At 45.3% G+C, this 23,079-nt stretch overlaps 1 protein-coding gene across 4 annotated transcripts in view; it reads left to right on the forward strand.

Annotated features, from left to right (window-relative positions):
* LRRC39 (leucine rich repeat containing 39) overlaps positions 1-23,079 on the forward strand; it is a 46,137-nt gene that overhangs the window by 19,625 nt on the left and 3,433 nt on the right. For 3 of the 4 annotated variants that reach the window (XM_088481977.1, XM_088481978.1, XM_088481976.1), the window contains exons 2-7: positions 8,020-8,178; positions 14,597-14,702; positions 19,017-19,173; positions 22,344-22,480; positions 22,660-22,805; positions 22,880-23,032. In XM_088481977.1, the coding sequence (XP_088338103.1) occupies positions 8,054-8,178; positions 14,597-14,702; positions 19,017-19,173; positions 22,344-22,480; positions 22,660-22,805; positions 22,880-23,032 (824 nt within the window). In that variant the 5' untranslated portion in view covers positions 8,020-8,053. Of the gene's footprint in view, positions 1-8,019; positions 8,179-14,596; positions 14,703-19,016; positions 19,174-22,343; positions 22,481-22,659; positions 22,806-22,879; positions 23,033-23,079 lie in introns of those variants that run through there. The other variant, XM_088481979.1, reaches the window with a different exon arrangement.

A 23,079-nucleotide genomic window follows, 5' to 3' on the forward strand; every position in this document is an offset into this window, starting at 1 on the left:
GCGCTCCACTTCCATTGGTGTAACTACGGAGGGTGCAAGGGGCGCGGTCGCACCCCTGCACCTTCCATTTGCCGGGCGCCCGCTGAGTGTGTTACCAGTGGGCGCCCGGCTCCTATCCTCCTGGCGGTAGCAGTGTACTATGGGAGTGATGTCATAACGTCACTCCCATAGTGCCGAGGAGCGGACGCCAGGGACGGAGCTCAGGAGTGAGCTCCGTCTTCCGGGTCCCGCAGTGCACTATGGGAGTGACGTAATGACGTCACTCCCATAGTGCCGAGGAGCAGTCACCAGGGATGGACGGCAGCAGCACTGGAGCGGGGATAAAGGTAAGTGTTTATTTTTTTGGTGTGTGCGCGCACAGTGGGGGCCATCACTACTGGGGGCAACTACAGGGTCCTACTACTGGGGGCAACTACAGGGTCCTACTACTGGGGGCAACTACAGGGGCCTACTACTGGGGCAACTACTGGGGCCTCACTACTGGGGGTAACTACAGAGGCCTCACTACTGGGGGTAACTACAGGGGACTCACTACTGGGGGCAACTACAGGGGCTCACTACTGGAGGCAACTACAGGGTGCTTACTAATGGGGCAACTACAGGGGCCTCACTACTGGGGGCAACTACAGGGGCCTCACTACTGGGGGCAACTACAGGGGGCCTCACTACTGGGGACAACTACAGGGTGCTCACTACTGGGGGTAACTACAGGGGCCTCACTGCTGGGGCAACTACTGGGGGCAACTACAGGGGCCTCACTACTGGGGGCAACTACCGGGGCTCACTACTGGGGGCAACTACCGGGGGCTCACTACTGCATAGGGGGACCATTACTGGGGAGCACTACATAGGCGGACCACTACTGGGGGCATTATATAAAAGGAACTGCATAAGGGGGGCGGCGGCAGCTGGGGCTGGCATAGGTGCTGGGGGGTGGTACATTTTAGTTTGGGGGGGGCACCAACATTTATCTTGCCTCCGGGCACCTGGGATGAAGTTACGCCACTGGGCCTGCTCCACTGTTCCCCGGGGAGGGGGGATTAACACATAGATAAAACGAGTAGCTCCCGTTTATCATTTTTCATACATCCACTAGCAGAACATTAAAATAACATGCATTTGTTATATTTTAATTCAGTGTATATATATGAGGTATTATTTAACTATTTATATATTGGCAGCTTTCCAACTTCCTTACTATGTAAATACATTAATTAACTTGACCTTAAAGGGCAATGCATCTTATATCATTTATTTACTGTGTACATATATGATCTTGGGTCATAAACACTTTAGGGGTATCACACTAAGCCTTGGAGAGAGATAAAGTGGATAGAGATAAAGTATCAACAAATCAGCTCCTGTCATTTTGTAAACACAGCCTGTGACATGGCAGTTAGGAGCTTATTAGTTGGTACTATTGTGTTTGTGTCCATCCAGTTTATCTTTCTTCAAGGCTTAGTTTAGCACATATACCCCTGTGTTTGACAAATGACAATTAGGAGCTGATTGGTTGTTACCTCTCTTGTATGTTTGAAGCAGGGGCGAAACTTCCAGCAGCATAGCTGGAGCACAGCACCGTGGTGATGTAGAGGACTTCAGCTGGATGGCCATGGAGCATACTTGCCTACCCTCCCTATTCGGCGGAGAGCCTCCCAAAAATCAGGTGCCGCTCTCAGCCCCCCAGAAAGGCAGGCAAGCCTCCCGTCAGCCGGGGACCCCTCCGGCCACCCCCGCGTTTACAAGAGAAACCTCTGCAGCAGGGTGGCCGATAACGCAATTCACATTGAATTGCGCCTCCTGCTTCACAATGCCGGTAATTTCGGGATTACACGATCGCGTGGCCATGCCCCCGCTCTGCCCCCAAATGCTGGGTAAGCTGTCAGGCCATGACCTCTATGACGACCACGCCCCCTGCTATGCTGATCTGTCTGCTCTCTCCAGGAAGGGGCAGCCAGAATGTCGGCAAACATGCAATGGAGTCACTGTGAGTCCATGACTGCCTGGCTGCAGATTCCTTAATCGCCGCAAGTTGCTGGCACAGCTGACAGCAGTAATATACTATCGCTATCGAGTCTCATTAGTATTCTACTTCTGACAGCCGTGCTGGCGACTCGCCGCGTGAGTAGCAGAGATGAAGTTGGGGAAGGGGGTGCCGGCCGGGTGCCTTCCCCTTCCTCTACTGTTGCTGAGGAACAAGATATAACTCCTCCCTGGTGCGAAAAGGAGGAGAAGAGCTGCCCTGTCAGTGCCAGCCCACAGTAAGCAAGGAATGCTGTGGTGTGCTGAGTAACTGACAGTAATAATATATATTACAGTGTATTTCTAAATTAACTGTATTATTTTCATACAATGCCAGTCAATGATAGATAATTAAACTTGAAATAAATATCAGTGACAGTGGTTGTGGGGGTGAGGGGGGGGGGTCTTGGTACAAGGGGGGAGGCCCTATTTCCAGCAAAAACACAATTTTTAACCAGGAAAATGTTTTTTCTTGCTATTATAAATCGGCCTTTTGCTGATCAGGTTAATAAATGGTCCCCTTGTGAACAATTTATCAATCCTTTTCCCACCTTGACCAGCACATATGTTAGAAATCTGTTCTGTCTAGCCTGTGTAGTACTGCTTCACTAGTTCTAACATTAGCAGTGGCAGGCAGGTGATCGAACTCCCAAATTACAACGAGTATCACGAGCAAGCTGGAGACGGGTAATTCCAGGAATTACAGAAGCAGATCACAGACATGGCAGAACACAGGCAGATAAGAACAATGGCCCTCATTCAGAGCCGTACGCTCTGAGCAGAGCGCACGCTCTGAATGAGGGCCGGTCTCCATGAAAATGGAGCGTCCTCCTGGACGCTCGTATAGCTGTGGGTCACCACCCACAGGCTATACGAGCGTGCATTTTGATGGCCGCGATGGTCGTGACCATCGCAACTGCGAGCCGGAGCCTGCGGTTGAGATTTTCAACCGCAAGCTCCGGAGTGATTTTGGCTCTATCAGAGCCAAAATCACTCCCACTGACATCACTAGTGATGTCAGTGGGCCGGCTTTTGACGGGAGGCGTTCCCGTGGGAACGCCCCTGTCAGGGAGGCACGCCCCCGGCACGCCTACCAAAGGGGGCGTGCTGTCAATCAACATCGACAGCACGCCCCCTTTGATCAGACACAACGAGCGAAGGACTTTCCTTCGCTCGTCGCGTCTGGCGCATGCGTACGACGGAGCTCCCTCCGTCGTGCGCATGCTCAGTCCAGAACATCGACCCACTTGCGAGCGGACAGCCGCTCGCGAGTGGGTCTGAATCAGGCCCAATAACCAGTAAAACACTGGGCCTGATTTAGACCCGCTCGCAAGCGCTATGCGCTCGCAAGCGTGTCAATGGAGGCCCAGTGCGCAAAAAGCACTCGCTCTGGGACTCACTACAAAAGGGGTGGCTGTCGATGTTGATCGACAGCTCGCCCCATTTTTTAGGCGTGGCGGTGGGGTGGCTTCACAAACGGAGGCATTCCCATGCGAACGCCTGCTGTTTGCGGTGGCCCTACTGACATCACTAGTGATGTCAGTAGGTGGACTTCCTGCTCTAATAGTGCAGGAAGTCCACTGGGGCTTGCGGCAATGAGACCCTACCGCAAGGGTCTCGTCGCAAGCCTTAGACCATCGCGACCATCATCATGGCCGCTCGCATAAGCCGTGGGTGGTAACCCACAGCTATGCGAGTGGCCAAGAGGCCGCAACAAAACAAAAGCACACGCCCTGATTCAGAGCGAGCGCTTGCTTTTTGCGAGCAGCTTTGAATCAGGCCCACTGTCTCAAACAGGTGCAATAAGTACCTGCATCATATGTGCAGCTGATCAGGCAGATTAAAGCTGGGTACACATCAGACGATGTATTGGACGATTTGCCAATTTCGGATGAATCGGAGCGTCAAATCGTCCAATGTGTACACTCTATTGCGCGCCTTTTGTTGCATCTTCAGATTGGCCTGCAATGCAGGCCAATCTGAAGATTCGAGGACGGACGCCATGCTTGTGGAAGCGGTGGGGGAACGACATATCGTCATACACCTGGTCGTACACCAGATCGTGTAGTGTGTACGGACTGCCCGATATATCGTTTGGTCGCATCATGCGTTGCTGGGCACACACATCGTCTATTTGCCCTAACTGTGTGGAGTTTGTATATTCTCCCTTTGCTTGCGTGGGTTTCCTCCGGGTACTCCGGTTTCCTCCCACACTCCAAAAATATACTGGTTGGTTAATTGGCTCCCCACAAAATTGACCCTAGTGTGTATGTGTGTGAAACCAAAGTAGATTAATTAAAGTAGTTAATCTTAGAGGAAGCGCTCTGTGGTATCTAACTATATCTAAAATATATGTCAGTCCCACTGAATGTGTACATTAAGGGAAAGTGGGGAATATTAATGCTGCCAAATAAGCTTATAGGTTCTAAAGTATTGTTCTGTTTCTATGTATATCCACCAGGGGAAAATAGTTCAGGTAAGCAATAACTTGAGGCTGGATCTTGTAATTATTACTCTAATGTATCAATAGACCAATAATAAACATTGTTTATATCAGTAAACAGTTCAGGTGGGCAAGTCTTGATCAGTAGTGTTAAAAAAAAACACAATTTCTGCAGTAAAGTTAATGGATAATCACCAAAAGATAAAGTATATTTATCCCAACGGAGTGGGGGGATAGATCCCATGTAACCACGTATCAGCTCGGCAAAAACTTTTGGCAGAGTGTTGTTTAGTTATACTGCAATCTTTCCTTCATGAGGGATGGAATAATTACCTCCGTCTCAGCTCCTCGTGACCTCAGAAACAGGGAACGCAGTATCAGGAGAACTTATAGACATGATTTAGCAGTGTTTAGGTAAGTAGGAAACACACTTACCCTAGATGTAAAAACTGCTGGTCCAGTTCCTCCTTACGTCCTCTCTGCTGTGTGGGTCTGGGCACAGGGCCCAGTGTCGGGAGAATATTGTGAGGATTTCTCAATGAGACTCTGATGATTAATGTACCAATTTATTTATTCCACAATAGAATGTTGTGGTATAATATGGTATGACAAAACAAATACAAATAAAAAAAAAAAAAAATAGACAAATATCGGGGATCAAGTCTGTGCAAATAAGTGTTAAGACCCATCGCGTTTCATCCCTATAGGGGACTTTATCAAGGGCAAATGGTGGTGACTAGCTCCTAAAATATCTTTAAATAACCCCCCTTCGCGCGACAAAACAGCCGCACTTCCGGGTTGCCGTCTGTAGCGCATGCGCAATAGTTTATTATGGTGCGCTGTAATGGAGACGGAGCCTTCCGTCGGAGATTCAGTGCGGCTAAGTTGTTGTGGCTGGATGTCATGGAGACTAAGCTCTCCATCGGCAGGTCATTGCGGGAACGGGGATCTCCGTATGTCGTAATCTAAAACGCCCATCACGTGCACTATCTAATAACTGGTTGCAAACTAGAAAGTGTCTCTACTAATGGCGGCAGCCATTTTTTATGTGCTATTTCCAATGCGGAATAGATGTGACTGTGCTCTTTGTAGTTTGCAACCAGCTATTAGATAGCTGGTTGCCACAAGTTTTTGCCAAGCTGATACGTGGTTACATGGGATCTATTCCCCCACTCCGTTGGGATTAATATACTGTATCTATTGGCGATTATCCATTAACTTTAATGCAGAAATTGTGGTTTTAACACTACTGATCAAGACTCAGCCTCAAGTTTTTGCTCACCTGAACTGTTTACTGATATAAACAATGTTTATTATTGGTCTTTTGATACATTAGAGTAATAATTACAAGATTCAGCCTCAAGTTATTGCTTATGCTGGCCATACACGCTGCAATTATCGGGACGATCCGCCCAATATCGGCGGATCGCCGCGATAATTGTAGCGTGGGGGGGGGCGACCGAGGGTTAAATATTGCTCGGTCGGGCATGCTGGATTGTCCAGCATGCCCGTCCGATGCGATATTCACCCGGTAACTGTCGGCCGCATCGGGCAGTGTATGCCCAGCGCGGCCGACAGACAGACATTTCCTGTGTTCCTTCCTACGGAAGGAACAGGGAAGTGTCTCCTCCCCCGGGGGCGGATCGCAGATGTCGGGCTATACACTGTGAGATTTCTCTCACAGTGTATGCCGCGGACATCTGCGGCTGGCAGCCGGCCAGATAAAATGTCTGTCGGTCTGACAGACATTTTATCTTGCCGTGTATGCCCACCATTACCTGAACTATTTTCCCCTGGTGGATATACATAGAAACAGAACAATACTTTAGAACCTATAAGCCTATTTGGCAGCATTAATATTCCCCACTTCCCCTTATTGTACACATTCAGTGGGACTGACATATATTTTAGATATAGTTAGATACCACAGAGCGCTTCCTCTAAGATTAACTACTTTAATCTACTTTGGTTTGATATTCCTGAGGGAGTCGGGACACTCCCTGAGGCAGCTGCTAGTGGCATCTTTTCATTTCTACCTTCTCACCTACTTTGCGAGCTCTGATCGCATATATCTTTTTCTGTATGTGTGTGAGCATCTGGTAGGGAATATAGACTGTAAGCTCCACTGGGGCAGGGACAGATGTGAGTGGTAAAATATTCTCTGTAAAGCGGGCAGAATATGTGTGCGCTATATTAATAACTGATAATAATAATAATACCCAGCTTATCTCCTTACAGAGCATTAGTCCACCACAGAAGGAGCTGATTCTAAGCAGCAACTGGGGAACACGAGTACTACACAAGCTAGACAGAAGAGGACCTGATTCAGACCCGCTCGCTAAGATGCGTTTGCTCGTAGCTGGCAATGATTTGCATTGTGCGCATGCGGATGCATCACAGTGCACGAACAACTGCGAGAGATCTGGATGCGTTCGCTCGAGCGCATAGCCTGCCCAGCAGAGTGAGTGACAGGAGAAGCCGTTTGTGGGTGATGACAGGGGGTGGCTATTAAAAACGGGGGAGTGGAGGTAAAAACGCAGGCGTTTCTCAACGCCATTTCAGAGGCATGCATAATTAAAGAGGCAGCGTCATAGTACACGTCTCCTGGCTGGATTTTACACTAAAGTGCTCGCACCCATATTATTTTAGACTTACCTGTCCGTGGTCCCACGTCGGGTGTCTGCACTGCTCAGAACACCAGAAAATGGCCGCCACGGTCATTTTCCATTGTTCTGCGTGTTCGCAGTAGACTCCGGGCACACTCTAGTGCCCGGAGTCTACTAAGGCTCCGGTGGCTGGCTAGCCGCGTCAAGCAGCTGCCGGCCACCGGGGAGAGAGGAGGGGGCCCCGCATGAGGAGCGCACATGGGCCCCCTCCTCTCTTAAGATGCCCCTGGTGCTTGCGGTAGGGTATGGTCAACCACAAGCGCTGCAATCGCATTCGATGGTACCCGATGTACCAATGTTTGCATACACTTCCTGGAGATGACATGCGCAAGTGGGCGTCTTAAGACTGGTTGGCATCTGCATACACAATGCAATTGCACGCCAAGACATAGTGGGCATGCTAAGGCCTTGCCATGTGATCGCCTTCCGAAATTTGCATACGCATCGAGCGAGTGAACGCATCTAGCGAGCGTGTCTGAATGAGGCCCAGAGTCCTAACAACATTCCAGTTGAGTTTTTCCTCTCTGTATAGAAATTAGCACAGCAAGGTGCACTTTGAAAATAAGATGACATCCTTCCTTTACACACACAACTGTAAGAATTGTCCAAGCCATGCAGTAGGTAGGCTGAGGACTGCAATCAGAACCTCTCTCTCCCATATTTTGGCACATCATAGTGCATATTGAACACAGAGGATGGGAGTGCTGAAAGACTTCAACTATTGCAAGAGTATTTTTGTTTGACTATGGTCTACCCACGAACAGTACACCTTTTTTATTTTAACTTGGTAAGGGGAAGCAATTCATCTTTATGCCAAAGACTAAGCAATTAGCAAAAAAAAAACAATTATGTTATATAATGTATATTAAATACCAATGTCTTCCACAGATGTGCCAATGATTTTGAGGCCCGAAATGGAAACATGACAGCTGTGTTCTGCTTGGGGTCTATCTCTGGTATCAGAGCCCTATGGGAGGGCAGAATCCAGAGACAAGAGGAAGAGTTGAGGACCCAGAAACTACGCAGAGGAAAGGCGGCTTTGGGAGAGTGAGTAACCTGACTCCGCTTCACCCTTATTATATACTTAGTGATCAGTAATGTACACCACATGGATAGGTAACCAAAGGGAAATATACAATGGAAATTTGCATATCTTGACAAACAATCTTTTTATTGAGATTTAGGACCTGACTCCGAATCAGATGCTATTCCGATGGTCAAGCAGATGGCCGATGTTTATTTGCCTGTGCATAGGTCCTGATTTTGTACGTACAGAGTAGCAGTACATATTTGTAGGCAATGCAGCACTCCCGGACGGGACTGGGAGGTAACAGGGAGGTGGCTATAGCTACGCATGGAAATGTAGCATCTTATGGGAGTGTCGCGGTGCGTGTCGCTTAAAAGCGGTTGTGTACACAGAAGCTCAACCACTCACATAGGACATACTCTGACAGAGAAACTGCACCTGCCATGGGTTTGGTGCAAGTTTCGATGGTGCTACCGATGGTGGTATCTAAAGAAGCGCCAAGACACGGGCACTGGCAGTGAGCTTTTCAGGCCTTTGGGCTTTGCAGTGGCATTAGCATAATGTTGCATCTGCATCTCAGAATCTGTTGTCAATGTCTATTATATATTTTATGAAATAATGCAATGTTTGTAGAAGAGAGCATGGGAATACCTTCTGTGTTAAAAATTATTTTACTACATTAACAAACTGTAATGTTGGCTCATATACCAGTTATAATGGAACTAGTGCCGAGAGAAAACTACGAAGCATAACAGCTGTATTTAAGTTTTTACAAAATCTATGCCATGTCTTCCATTATTTTCCCAGGTAGTCCATATACACTTTTCTGTTAATGGTTGCAGATAGTATAAGCAGTTCTTGGTAGAGTTAATCATATGCATTATTCATGGTTAAAATGAACAGAAACGGGATGCGGTTATAATCCCGACAGCGAGGATTCCGGCACTCAGAATGCTGGCGCCAGAATCCCAACACCTGTCAAAATCCCGACACCTGCATCTCGACCGCTGACATCCAGAATGTAAGTAGCGGGGTTATGGGGAGGGTTAGTGTTAGGGTTCAGTACTAGGGGGAGGTTAGTTTTAAGCACTGGGGAGGAGGTTAGGTTCAGGCACCGGGGACGGAGGGTTAGGGTAGGGAGAGGGTTAGTATCCTAACTCTGTTGGGATGCCGGCATCAGGATTCTGACCCCTGGATCCCGAGAAGTGGCATCCCGTACCCAACCCAAAAGAAACGGGTGCGCTGGTCTTTGCACTGGGATTTAAAATATTGTCTAGAGAGCAGTTTACAAAGTGGAGACTGCAGCTCACTAAAAAAGACAGAGCAAAAATGGTTGATGGTAGCGCTAATAGACAATACATAATTATTCTGTTTATTATTGACAGTTTAATAAAGCATATAAATACACATGAATATTGAACATAAAAAACATATTAAAAAAAAAACAAGCACAATATAAAAGTGATTTTTCTGCAATAATATGCTTTTGCCACAAATAGTTATCCATAAATAAAAGCAATATACATATAGAGATTCTTTCAAATGTGTTTATCACAGACATCAGCCCACTGCAGCTAACTTATTGTTCCCGGCGGTATTGGTTTATATAACCAATGCCGCCGGGATCAGGAGAATAGGACTTGGTCAGCCCATCTCTGCCTCTCGATTTTGGGAATATAAATACATTGTGGACTAAGATCCTTGGAGGGACCTCCGGTCCCAAAATCTACTTGGGACTGTTCTACCAAATATACCCTTATTACTTCACCTCTAAGTATATTGTAATCCAAGAAAAAGTTCTGAAGAGAAATGTAGTTACAATGAAATATACATGGGCATATCTGTGTGAACTCACCGGTATATTAGGGAAAACATCTCACATGATGGATCATACTGAAAGTTCCAGTGACATGCGGTGAGGTCAATGGCTGAGGAGGCACACATGGAGATGGGTCTGAGTGCTGGGAGCCTGTCTCACCCCCTACGAACTGTAACACTCTCCTCACTACACTAAGCTTCAGTGTCCATTGATTCTCCTACATGTATCACTGTGTTTTCTCTTGCTGGTCACATGACACATCCAAGGTGTGCATCAGTGCTCAAGCTCAAGGCACGCTCCCATACTCAGAGGCATGCCTCTATTAGCTCTTTTGTTGTGCAGCTTACTGCCCGTGGTGTGGCCCCGCCCCCAGCTCTGCAAGCAGTGTCTGACTACAAAAGGGAAGGCTGAGCTGTTGCTGCCTCATCTCTCGTCTGCCTGCAATACCAGGGAACTCCACAAAGCTGTTGAGTCGTAACTATCAAAATGATTATAAAAAAACAAAGAAGATGTTTATAAGCTATAAATATCTTCTTTGTATTATTCTAATCATTTTTATATCAAATCTCAGACGTATGACAGAGGAGGCTACCCTGACTGCACGTACCTGGAAAGTTCAGTAGCAAGGCTGAGTCAGTCCTGTATTGTGATTAGGGTAGAAATGCTACCAAGTTGGTTCAGAGGAGAACCATAATGGCAGGAGCTAGGAGCTGGTATTGCGGGATAAAGGAAGCAACCCGGACAATAGAGGTGCAAGGGTGTTTTAATGTTCATAATAATGGTGCAGGAAACACAGCCAGGTAGTATAGTAAGGAACAGACAATGAGCATAATGTAGAGTTACGGTGCACATATAGGCAATAGAGGCATTAGCCAACGGTCAGGCTTAAAGTGTGGACAAGAACAGTTCCATGGATCTGATATATAATGCAGGCAATGCAATCACAAAAGGCTCACGCAGAAACATGGTCAGTACTAGTAGCCACAGCCATAGGAGAGGTCTGGTACACTATGTGTATAAGTATTAGCCAAGGGTCATGCAGAAGCGTGATCTAGAACTGAGCAAAGTCTGGTACATAATGCATGCAGTCCATCTAAGAAACAGCCAAAGAGAGCAGCCGGGAAGCAAAGCCAGCATAGGTACATTGCAAGTCTTTCTGGAGAGCAATGATCAGCAGATACCTAAGGCGAGGCACCCTGCAGCAGTGTGAAGAGGTATGCCAGCCTCAAAAAACACAAGGAAGTAAATGAATACTGCGCTGGTGTGTCCCTGTCAGAAACAATAATCAATTGCATCATAATAAATATCACATATATTTAATAAAAATTGTCATAAATACAAATACACACATAAAAACACTAGACGATAACAATGAGGCTAAACCTCAAAATACCTAATTGTGTAATAAATGGCTATTAATAATGACACAGTATTATCTTATGGAATGATAGATATATAAACTACAATGGTATCCGATGGAGGCTTTAGATACCAATGTGCCATGTACAAATGAATGTTAATCACGAATTGATAGCCGTCATAAGGAAAGAAATTATAGGTAAACAATATATAGTATTCAAATGTTTAAAAACATATATTTAGAACAGTCATAGCCCGCAAGTGTAATAGGAGGAGAAAGGACAGTTGGACAAATCCAATGACACCTGCTCAGATTGATTGAACCCATTTAGGATTAGTGGATGGAGCCCCCGTTCAGGGGATTTACTCACGGTGGTCTCTATTATTGATGCAATTGATTATTGTTTCTGACAGGGACACACCAGCGCAGTATTCATTTACTTCCTAGATACCTAAGGAGCACAGTAAACAATCACTAGCACTAAGAATGCCCATTAATGGGCGATAGTTACCAACTATCTATGTTTATTTTCTCATGCAAACAGAAATCCCTTTAAATGAAAGAATTTAAATATTTGTTGCCGTCAATTATTAAAAAATATAGTATATACAATTATACATACAGTACAGTGTGTGTGTGACGTGACTATCAAGGGTGGCAGTCTGTTACATGGAAATATAAAAAATATTGAAACAACTGGAATGCATGGATATGCAATATATTTACACATTTACTAGACTGGTGCTAACATAATGAACTAGGTAGGCCTAACATAAAAAAAACAAGTAAATTAGGACAAATGTATACATGTATACCTATGAAAATATGGGAAATGTATATCATAGCTGCCTCAAGTTATATGTTGCTTCATACAGTATAGAAATATCAACAAGCAGCCTGAAATCTAGTAGGCAGATGTCATTTGTATTCAAACACATTAATTAGTTCATGAAGAATTAAGTGTAGAAAATATTAACAAGCTAAAATGTAACTTAGGGCTAAATGTAATAGGGTGAGCGTTTAGAAAATGTGAGAGTTTAGCAGTAAATTCTCACACTGTTACATGGATCCAGTTGTTTTTTTCAAAATAGGAAACATCTGGATGAGAGCTTAAATCGTGAGTTTTTTGAGTCTGAAAAACATGAGAGTTTGCATGTTCTCCGACGCTATTACATTGACTGAGTTTAAAATGTGTGAGGGTTCACTCTCACAATTTCTAAACTCTCACCCTATTACATTTGTCCCTTTGTGTATTTATCAGACATACAGATGTGTCCGATAAGTTGTTCACTGGCACCATTGGCCTTGCCGGTGCTCATGCACGGACAACGGAATGACCCCGATGTTGGCCAGCAGATGTGCGCGTAGTGGATACACACAAGACGACATGCAGATATGTCAGCCCAATCCGCGGGATAGGATAACATATCGTTTAGTGTGTACACGGCTTTAGTTTCATCTCAGATGCAGCAAAAAGTCACACAGTTTATCAGAGATGTTAGGCTGCGACTTTAACCGCACAGGAATTGGTTTTACACATGTACAAACTACTCACAGATGAAACAGAACAGAGCTTGAGAAAAGCTGCGGCTGCTCACATTGGATCTCTATTTACACAGTTTCAGGCTCAGTCGCAGAGATGTACAAGTGTCACAATCCAAAAACATAACACAAAGAGGGGCTATTTGGTGCCTCAGTATGAAAGACATGTGTATGAGCCCTATGTCATGCGAAAACTCTTGTTTTCGGAAGGTATAGGGTTTATATGTCTTTGGTAAGGGCTTTGATTAGGGCTTCTGCCTATTTATTAAAGTCCCCCTCCTTGTAATGACTGTCACCAGACATCATAGGTGGTAGGTAGCCTTCACTGGATGCCTCCTGTGAAGCTTCCCCATGTAGAAACCTATTTATCAGTCCACGTACTGTGTACACTATGTAGACAAAAGTGATTGGACACCCCCGCACAAGCAATATGCATACCATTGCACACAAGTTCCAAATGCCCACTAATATGGCGTTTTTGACAAGAACACTTCGTAGGGAGGCCCCTGCATTTGCAGTTCTATGAAAACAATGAATGTTTTTATAAGGATGACAATTCTACCTGTCATGTTTCCAGGGAGACGCTGGACTGGTATACAGAAAATTCGGTAACCCGGATGGACTGGTCAGCTCAGAGTCCAGATCTTAACCCCATTGAGAACCTCTGGGACAATTGGAGCAACGGGTGCATTCTAGGCCGACTCAACCTTCTTCAATGTCATAGTTGGTCACTGTACATAAGCCGGAATGGCAAAACATACCGCCTGCTGTTGTCCAGGAACTTGTGGACAGTTTGCCAAGTAGGGTGTCTGCAGTAATCATGACACGTGGTGGACCTACAAAGTACTGACGTCAATAAAATCTTGTTGATCTATTTGCTGACAGTGTCCAATCACTTTTGTCTACATAGTGTATAGTGCTGAGGAGTGTGGCATTTCTCCAATCTGAATGTACTCATTGAGATCTTCAGTGATTTGTCAACGCTGCCAGTAAATGTGCTGGAAAAAAAAAGTAGTATCAGCAAATGTAGGCACCTAATTGTGGGGGTCATTCAGACCCACTCGTAAGCGGCAGTACGCTCGCAAGTGGGTCGATGGTCCCCACTGCGCATGCGCACGACGGAGGGAGCTCCGTCGTGCGCATGCGCGAGACCCGGACTGCGACAGCCAAGCTGTCGCTCCGGGTCTCGCACCAAAGGGGGCGTGCTGTCGATGGTGACTGACAGCACGCCCCCTTTGGTGGGCGTGCCGGCCAGACGGAGGCGCTCCCATGGGAACGCCTACCGTCTGAAGCCGGCCCCACTGACATCACTAGTGATGTCAGTGTGAGTGATTTTGGCTCTGATAGAGCCAAAATCACTCCAGGGCTTGTGGCTGGGAAACCCTACCGCAGGGTTTCCGTCGCAAGTCCGATGGTCGCGATGGTCAAGACCATCGCGACCATCTTTTTGGACGCTCGTATATGCTGTGGGTGGTCACCCACAGCTATACGAGCGTCCAGGAGGACACTCCATTTTAATGGAGGAGGGCCCTGATTCAGAGCGAGCGGCTCTGAATCAGGGCCTGTGTCCTTTGAGTTGTGACATTATTCTGATTTTAGAGAACATTGGTATTACAAATGTAACATACCTATGGCTATATGTGTGATCCATTGTATATTTGTGCTCTCCTGTCTCAGAAAACATGTGCTCATATGTGATAACACTCTGTTGTCACAGAATCTCTCATCTCTGGGAAAGCCGCATCCAGTTATCCAAGCTGAGAGAGAAGGTTTACAATGAGGATGGAAGATTGATCCTAAGGATTGAAAAGGAGGAGTGGAAGGTAACCTACCTCCTACAGTTGCTACATAACTCATCCCAAAATGCCCCTACAGGTTCATAATTTACTTCAAGATAGCACCACATGCCTTTAGACCCCAACATGCTACATAAAGGCACCCTTATGCCTCCAGACCCCAACATGCTACATAAATGCACCCACATGCCTTCAGACCCCAACATGCTACATAAATGCACCCTCATGCCTTCAGCTCCCACCATGCTAAATGCACCCACATGCCTTCAGACCCCAACATGCTACATAAATGCACCCACATGCCTTTAGATCCCAACATGCTACATAAATACACCCACATGCCTTCATATCCCAACATGTTAAATATACCCACATGCCTTCAGACCCCAACATGCTACATAAATGCACCCTAATGTACTCAGACCTTCACATGCACTTCAAAACTCTACCACATTCCCTGCAATTTTCTCCACACTCTGCTTAGACATCACTAGTGTTCATTCTAGCACCCTGCACCTATTGCAGTTCCTCTTTCCTCCCTGGGGTGTCGCTCTCTGCTCTGGTGCTTCTAGCTTACACTGGTGTGTATCTGAGCAGTTTGTTGCATCAGCTGGGTGTGCTAGAAGCACCTGAGCAGAGGACGACACCCCAGACAGGAAAGAGGAACTGCAGAAGTTGTGACAGGTGCAGGGTGCTAGAATGAACACTACATCACCACATAACAAAGCAGAAAATAAGTCAGACTGGCAGCAGGCAGCTGAGGGTCACAGAAGCCTGTTGCCCGTCACTGTGGTACATGATGTTCTCAAAATGTTTATTCTTCTCAAATCAAATGATGAAATTATTTTGTTCTTACTTTGTCACTGAGCAGTGATTGCACTTCATGATGAACAGTACAACAATATCAGTAACACATTGCCAACCAAAAGCAGACTATCGTAAATGGATCAATACAATTTTTTTTTATTTTTTTTTTAATGTAGAGCCGTTTGTCCCTTTAGGAGCACCAAAGCCACCAGTCACTCACTGGGATGGACTCAGCTCTGGCATAAAAAGCAGACATGCCCATATTCATCCATGTGGCAAAGTATAAAACATTTTGCTTGGGCTAATGACATCACCTAATAATTTCCAGAGCATCTCTTACATTTGTCCGTTTATTGGCATTACCACTGACTAAGGGGTGGATTCCCTACTGTATGTAACTGAGAATACACGCGCAATCGGACATTTGTTGCATCCTGCGCATGCGTATGCATTGTAGTGCGCAAACTAGCTATTGCGATCGGGACTGCGATCGCAGTTACTATGCAGACTCATCACAGAGTGATTGACAGGAAGTGTCATTTGTGGGTTGTGATGGGGGGGTGGTCTTGCAAATGCAGGCGTTCCAACACGTTTCAACGCCGTTGCAGTGGCGTGCGTAAATTAGCCACTGCGATGGCCTACGCAGTCTGAGGCCTGATTGCGTGCGTGAAAGTTAGCAATTTCTGAGTAAGGTCAGGGCTTGTACAAGTGTGGGTGAGGCTGTGATGGTTCTCGATTGTACTGATGGTTTTGCAGTCTTGCTAAACTTTACGGATGTGTGGTAAGTTAAGTGGGCGTCCTTATGTTACGCTGTGAGGGAATAGCGATCGCAATGGATTAGCATACTATCGCAGTTGAACTGCGTGCGTACAGTAGTGAATCAGCCCCTAAGTACATTACTCCAGGCCGAGTTTAAAGCATACACCAGCTGTGATCAGTGATTGTTTGATTAAAAACGAATGTAGGACGTTGAGCTGACGATTTAACAAAACGTTGGGAGAACAAATCACTAAGGGCCTTATTTTAAGTCTGATGCAGAAGCGCACGAAGCGGCGTCTATTGGTGGTCTCCCATATGCAACTATATGCAAATGACTCTACAAACCCTTTCCCTTGTATACATCCATGCAGCCGAATGTACAGCACGGACGGAGACACCCACTTTCAGCGTTTGTACAAGCACTAATAACGATTAGTGTGTCCTTAGATGCCACCATCGAACCTTGGGCCTGATTCAGAGCCGAACGCTCTGACCAGAGCGCTCGCTCTGAATCAGTGCCCTCCTCCATGAAAATGGAGCAGCCTCCTGGCCGCTCGCATAGCTGTGGGTGACCACCCACAGCATATGCGAGCGTCCATGATGATGGTCGCGATGGTCAAGACCATCACGACCATCGGGCTTGCGACGGAGACCCTGCGGTAGGGTCTCGCTGCCGCAAGCCCTGGAGTGATTTTGGCTCTATCAGAGCCAAAATCACTTCCACTGACATCACTAGTGATGTCAGTGGGGCCGGCTTCAGACGGTAGGCGTTCCCATGGGAACGCCTCCGTCTGGCAGGCACGCCCCCGGCATGCCCACCAAAGGGGGTGTGCTGTCAATCAACATCAACAGCACGCCCCCTTTGGTGCGAGACCCGGAGCGATGGTGAGCCCGTCGCTCGCCGGGTCTCGCGTATGCGCACGACGGAGCTCCCTTCGTCGTGCGCATGCGTAGTGGGGGAACATCGACCCGCTTGCGAGCGTCCTGCGCTCGCGAGCGGGTCTGAATGACCCCCCTTGTCACCAACCCTATGGCAGATGCAGTTTCTTTTTCTGGCCTCCTATGGCTGTGCATCTAGCAAAGTACCCACTTGCACTGACACTCCTGCAACACTCCCATAATACGCCCACTGAATGGACCATTTTGCATCCACTACTAGCCACCTCCCAGTCACTGCGCCCAGGAACGCCCAGCACGTTTCCACATTTTTATACAGTGCGTCTCGATCGCAGCAGCGCCTTGTGTAATACATGCACCGTAGGAGTTTTCAGAAATTTTTGCGCATGTGCAGTTGCAAAAAATCGCTCAACTATGTGAACATTGGTACTGCGCGCAGCTCTGAATCAGGCCCTAATGCTCTCAAGCAATGGTGGCTGCAGCGCAGTCCAAAATTCAAATACAGGAGCCACACCAACTGCCCCTCCAAACCCTGCCAAACATCTCTGGCTGGGTCTCAGTGTCAGTTGTTGTTTCTCTCCTATTTGAATTTTGGACTGCGCTGCAGCCCGAGCTCTGGAGCCGCCACTCAAGTATACCAGTTCTTTCAGCAAATGCCAGGATTGCCAGTAGGCGTGTCATCATATGTGTAACACACACAGAGCGCAACACCTATCTCACATTTTAAAGCCCTCTAAGACTAGTACAGCACTGACGACAGTTTACTTTTGCAATTCTGCTCCCAGAACCACAAATCTGGGCCTGTCACAGAGACCACATAGGGGTTTATTCACTAAGGGTCGGGTTCTAAATCGCGCCTATGTTCAAAATGTAAAAGGACCATGCTTGTACTAGCCGTGTTTAGCTAGTTAAATTACTGCCCTTTTAAATTTTGGGCATAAACATGATTGGAGGCGCTGGGTTTAGAACTCGTTCCTTAGTAAATAATCCCCCTTAGTCACTATGACAGACGGGTTACTTTATTTCGCAGCTTAGATGACTAAACGCTGCAGGATATTTCATAAGAATACTGTGCTAGATGTAATCTGTCACTAACATTATACATTTACCATCACTTTTGTTTAGCGACCAAAAACAAATGATCTTTTATTTTATTTTGAAGGCTGTCCCATAGGTCTTTTAAATGGGCTTCTCATTTTCTGATGCTACCTGTAAATCTTTATTAAGTTGCTGTTGATATTTTTTACTAAAGGCTCATACACACTAGACGATGTGTGTATAAGCCAATATTGGCAGCGGCAGGTCCGGCGGTAAGTGTCTGCACACTTGCCGATGTCGACCACGACGAATAACGGCGGGGGGGAGGGGGAGCGGGGCCATGCTGCATTCGGCAGCATGGCATCGTTAACGATATCACCAAATTTGGCTGCATGTACAGCCGACTACGGATATTTTTAACGACCCACGAGAGCGCGCATCATCGATTGTTCAGGGCATACACACTGGACGATATGAACGATATATATCGTTCATATCGTTCACTTTTATCGTTCTGTGTGTATGGCCTTTAATAAAATTTAGCAATGCAGTACTTACAATTAAGAGGCTGATACTCCACCGTATCAAAGGCGCAGTAATTAATCAGGAATATTTTCTGCACTTCAACTCCTTTGTTTTAAAACTTTCTTCCTTTCAATAATGTTTTTTCTTTCACTAACAAGAAAACTAGAACTCACACCCTTTTATGTAGCAGGACCAATGTTTTAGAGGGGGAATTTTAGCAACCTGTTATTTTGCCCATACCCTACTCAGACTGACCATATACTCTATTACTTTCACTCTGAAGAATAACTCTTGTCTATGGATCTTTTGCTGCAGACACTGCCGGCATGCTTGGTGAAGTTACCGCAACTTCAAGAGTGGCAACTGCACCGCACAGGCCTGACCACAATACCCACATTCATAGCAAACTTTAACAACCTTTTGGTCCTGGACTTAACACGAAATGGTATTACTAAAATTCCTCGGGAGATCGGTGAGTTAAAAAACAATACTTTTCTTGTACAGTCAGGTCCATAAATATTGGGACATTGACAGAATTTTCATATTTTGGCCTCTATTCACCACCACAATGGCTTTGAAATGAAACAAACAAGATGTGATTTAACTGCGGACTTTCAGATTTAATTTGAGGGTAATTACATCAAAATCAGGTGAACGGTGTAGGAATTACAACGGTTTCTATATGTGCCTCCCACTTTTTAAGGGGCCAAAAGTAATGGGACAAACTAAACAATCCTTAATCTAACTTTCACTTTTTAATACTTTGTTGCAAATCCTTTGCAGGCTATTACAGCCTGAAGTCTGGAACGCATCACCAGACGCTGGGTTTCATCCCTGGTGATGCTCTGCCAGGCCTCTACTGCAAATGTCTTCAGTTCCTGCTTGTTCTTGGGGCATTTTCCCTTCAGTTTTGTCTTCATCAAGTGAAATGCATGCTCGATCGGATTCAGGTCAGGGGATTGACTTGGCCATTGCATAACATTCCACTTTTTAGCCTTAAAAAACTCTGGTTGCTTTGGCAGTATGCTTCGGGTCATTGTCCATCTGCCTGTGAAGCTCTGTCCAATGAGTTCTGAAGCATTTGACTGAATATGAGCATATAATATTGCCCGAAACACTTCAGAATTCATTCTGCTGCTTTTGTCAGCAGTCACATCATCAATAAATACAAGGGAACCAGTTCCATTGGCAGCCATACATACCCACGCCATGACACTACCACCACCATGCTTCACTGATGAGGTGGTATGTTTTGGATCATGAGCAGTTCCTTTCCTTCTCTTCCCATCACTCTGGTACAAGTTGATCTTTGTCTCATCTGTCCATAGGATGTTGTTCCAGAACTGTAATGGCTTTTTTAGATGTTGTTTAGCAAACTCTAATCTGGTCTTCCTGTTTTTGTGGCTCACCAATGGTTTGCATCTTGTGGTGAACCCTCTATATTCACTCTTGTGAAGTCTTCTCTTAATTGTTGACTTTGACACATATACAGCTACCTCCTGGAGAGTGTTCTTGATTTGGCCAACTGTTGTGAAGGGGTTTTTCTTCACCAGGGAAATAATTCTTTTGTCTTCCACCACAGTTGTTTTCCGTGGTCTTCCGGGTCTTTTGGTGTTGCTGAGCTCTCTGGTGCGTTCTTTCTTTTTAAGAATGTTCCAAACAGTTGATTTGGCCACACCTAATGTTTTTGCTATCTCTCTGATGGGTTTGTTTTGATTTTTCAGCCTAATGATGGCTTGCTTCACTGATAGTGACAGCTCTTTGGATCTCATATTGAGAGTTGACAGCAACTGATTCCAAATGCAAATGTCACACCTAGAATCAACTCCAAACCTTTTACCTGCTTAATTGATAATGAAATAACAAGGGAATAGCCCACACCTGTCCATGAAATAGCTTTTGAGTTGATAGTCCCATTACTTTTGGTCCCTTTAAAAGTGGGAGGCACATATTGAAACTGTTGTAATTCCTACACCGTTCACCCGATTTGGATGTAATTACCCTCAAATTAAATCTGAAAGTCTGCAGTTAAAGCACATCTTGTTTGTTTCATTTCAAAACCATTGTGGTGGTGAATAGAGGCCAAAATCTGAAAATTCTGTCAATGTCCCAATATTTATGGACCTGACTGTATGTACTATTAATGCCATTTCCTAGTTCCGTGTTACGCTTTTGTATATATGGATTTGTGTACATACAGAGGTTCTTACATGGACTCTTCTCACAAGCACTACTAACCTATAGCATGGTTTATATATCAGTGAGTGATAATTGACTGACAATTTTATATAATTGCAAACATCACTGCACAATCAACTGATTGGGAGATTTACAACTCAAGGCATTAATAACCATATGGTAAGCTAAAAGAAAAACGTCATTATACTGTAAACTTTAATATGATGTATGCAATTAAAGATTAAGGGGTCTATTTATCAAGCAGTGAAAAGCATGGAGAAGTGAACCAGTGGAGAAGTTGCCCATAGCTAAAAAAACAGCTCCTACCTATTATTTTATAGACTGGACTTGCTAAATGCTACTTCAAAGCTGATTGGTTGCTACGGGCAACTTCTCCAGTAGTTCACTTCTCCACACTTTTCACTGCTTGATAAATAGACCCCTAATTCTCGTATTGCGCATCAAAAATGCGCATATAGATTTTTGCATAATGACTTTCTTCCCCATATCCCTTGAGAGGTTGACAAGGGTGGCCAAGTGTAGGTAAAAATTATATACGGATGATAATGTTTTAAATTATGCTAATAGCAGATGACACATACAGGGACTCAGGCAGAGCTAGATGCAAGCTTTGTATAGTCACTAAATGAAAAAGGTGTCCCATACCTCCGCCCCACTTTGCTACCTATGCAGAGATGCAACCAACTTTGCATAGATGGCAAAATGCATTTCCTTTTGTGGTGCGTGTTGTATTTGTGATTACTCGCAGCAGTACTATATATATATAAAATTATTTTTTTTAATTTAAAAAAAAAAACTCTTCATGCCCCCCATTCAAAGTACAGCCAGCACTAGTATTACTAGTGGCAAAAAGTTTGAGTAAAGAAAAAGCATGGAGTCATCCGAAAATGCCACTGCCAGCACTACGCTTTACCAGCCAGGGCTGGTGGCACTATAGTAAGGGAACCCATCACATTTAATGGCTGCTAGGACATGATGACACTTGGACAACTACAAGTATCAGCATGCCCTGTTACCAAGAGCCCATTGGGACACACCTTTGAATATATATATATTTTTTTATATAAAAACTCTTCCTGACGTTCTCTCGTTTTCCCAATTGTTCCTAGCCTATTTTCACAAGAGGAGCGTCATCTTCATTCCATGCAGAATTTTTGATCCTTAGAAAAAAACAAGACAAGTCCTAAGGCTATATTGTTTGAGGAACCCCACAATTTTTTCTCCGATTTTGCTGCTAGGATAGCTGTAGCTTCCTGAACTCTGAATACCTCATGAGGTGCTATAACATGCCCTTATTGTATGACTAGTAACTATTTTATTACCCATCTGGTGATCTATAGTGAGACAACTAGGAAGCAGGTCCGAAGGATTTAATTGAAGTCACCTTTACCTGTAATCTGTTCTGGTACTACAGTAAATCACTATTTATTTTAACACTTCCAGGGAGGCTCAATAAGCTGCGTGAACTTCTGCTCAGCTATAACCGGATTACAAAGATCCCCGAGGAACTGAGTGGCTGCGAGAGCCTGGAAAGGTTGGAACTTGCTGTGAACAATGACATATCAGAGCTCCCAGCTCAGGTAGATGAACAACCTACTTTAATATTGTGTATGTTAAACTACAGCTGATATTAAAGATTAATCATCTCATTTATGGTTTAGCAAAAAAAAAAAACATTATTAGTAGATTCCCTTTAACATTATCAGATGACAAAGCTATGACTACAGTAGATCCTACATTCATCTTGTCTCTACCACAGCTGAGTAAATTGACGCAGCTCTCCCATGTGGACCTCAGTATGAATCAGTTCTTAACCATCCCGAAGGCAATTTTGGAGCTCCCTGCCCTGGAATGGCTGGACATGGGTAGCAATAGATTGAAGGAGCTGCCTCAAAACATAGACACGTGAGTGTGTCCAATCATCTGCTTCTATACCATTACATGTGACAGGACTACTCACTGTGATTGTCTCTATCTAGTATGCAAACACTACACACCTTGTGGCTGCAGCGCAATGAGATCTCCCAGCTCCCAGACTCTATCAGCTGCCTACAGAATCTCAACACATTGGTCCTGAGCAATAACCGGATGAGACAAATCCCACCTTGTCTGCAGAGCTTGCAAAATCTACGGTAATAACACAAGAATATGTAATCACAAGAAGATTTTCTGTCCTGCT

Source organism: Taudactylus pleione, unplaced genomic scaffold (genome assembly GCF_031769625.1).
Source record: "Taudactylus pleione unplaced genomic scaffold, aTauple2 ptg000017l, whole genome shotgun sequence".
NCBI lineage: Eukaryota > Metazoa > Chordata > Amphibia > Anura > Myobatrachidae > Taudactylus > Taudactylus pleione.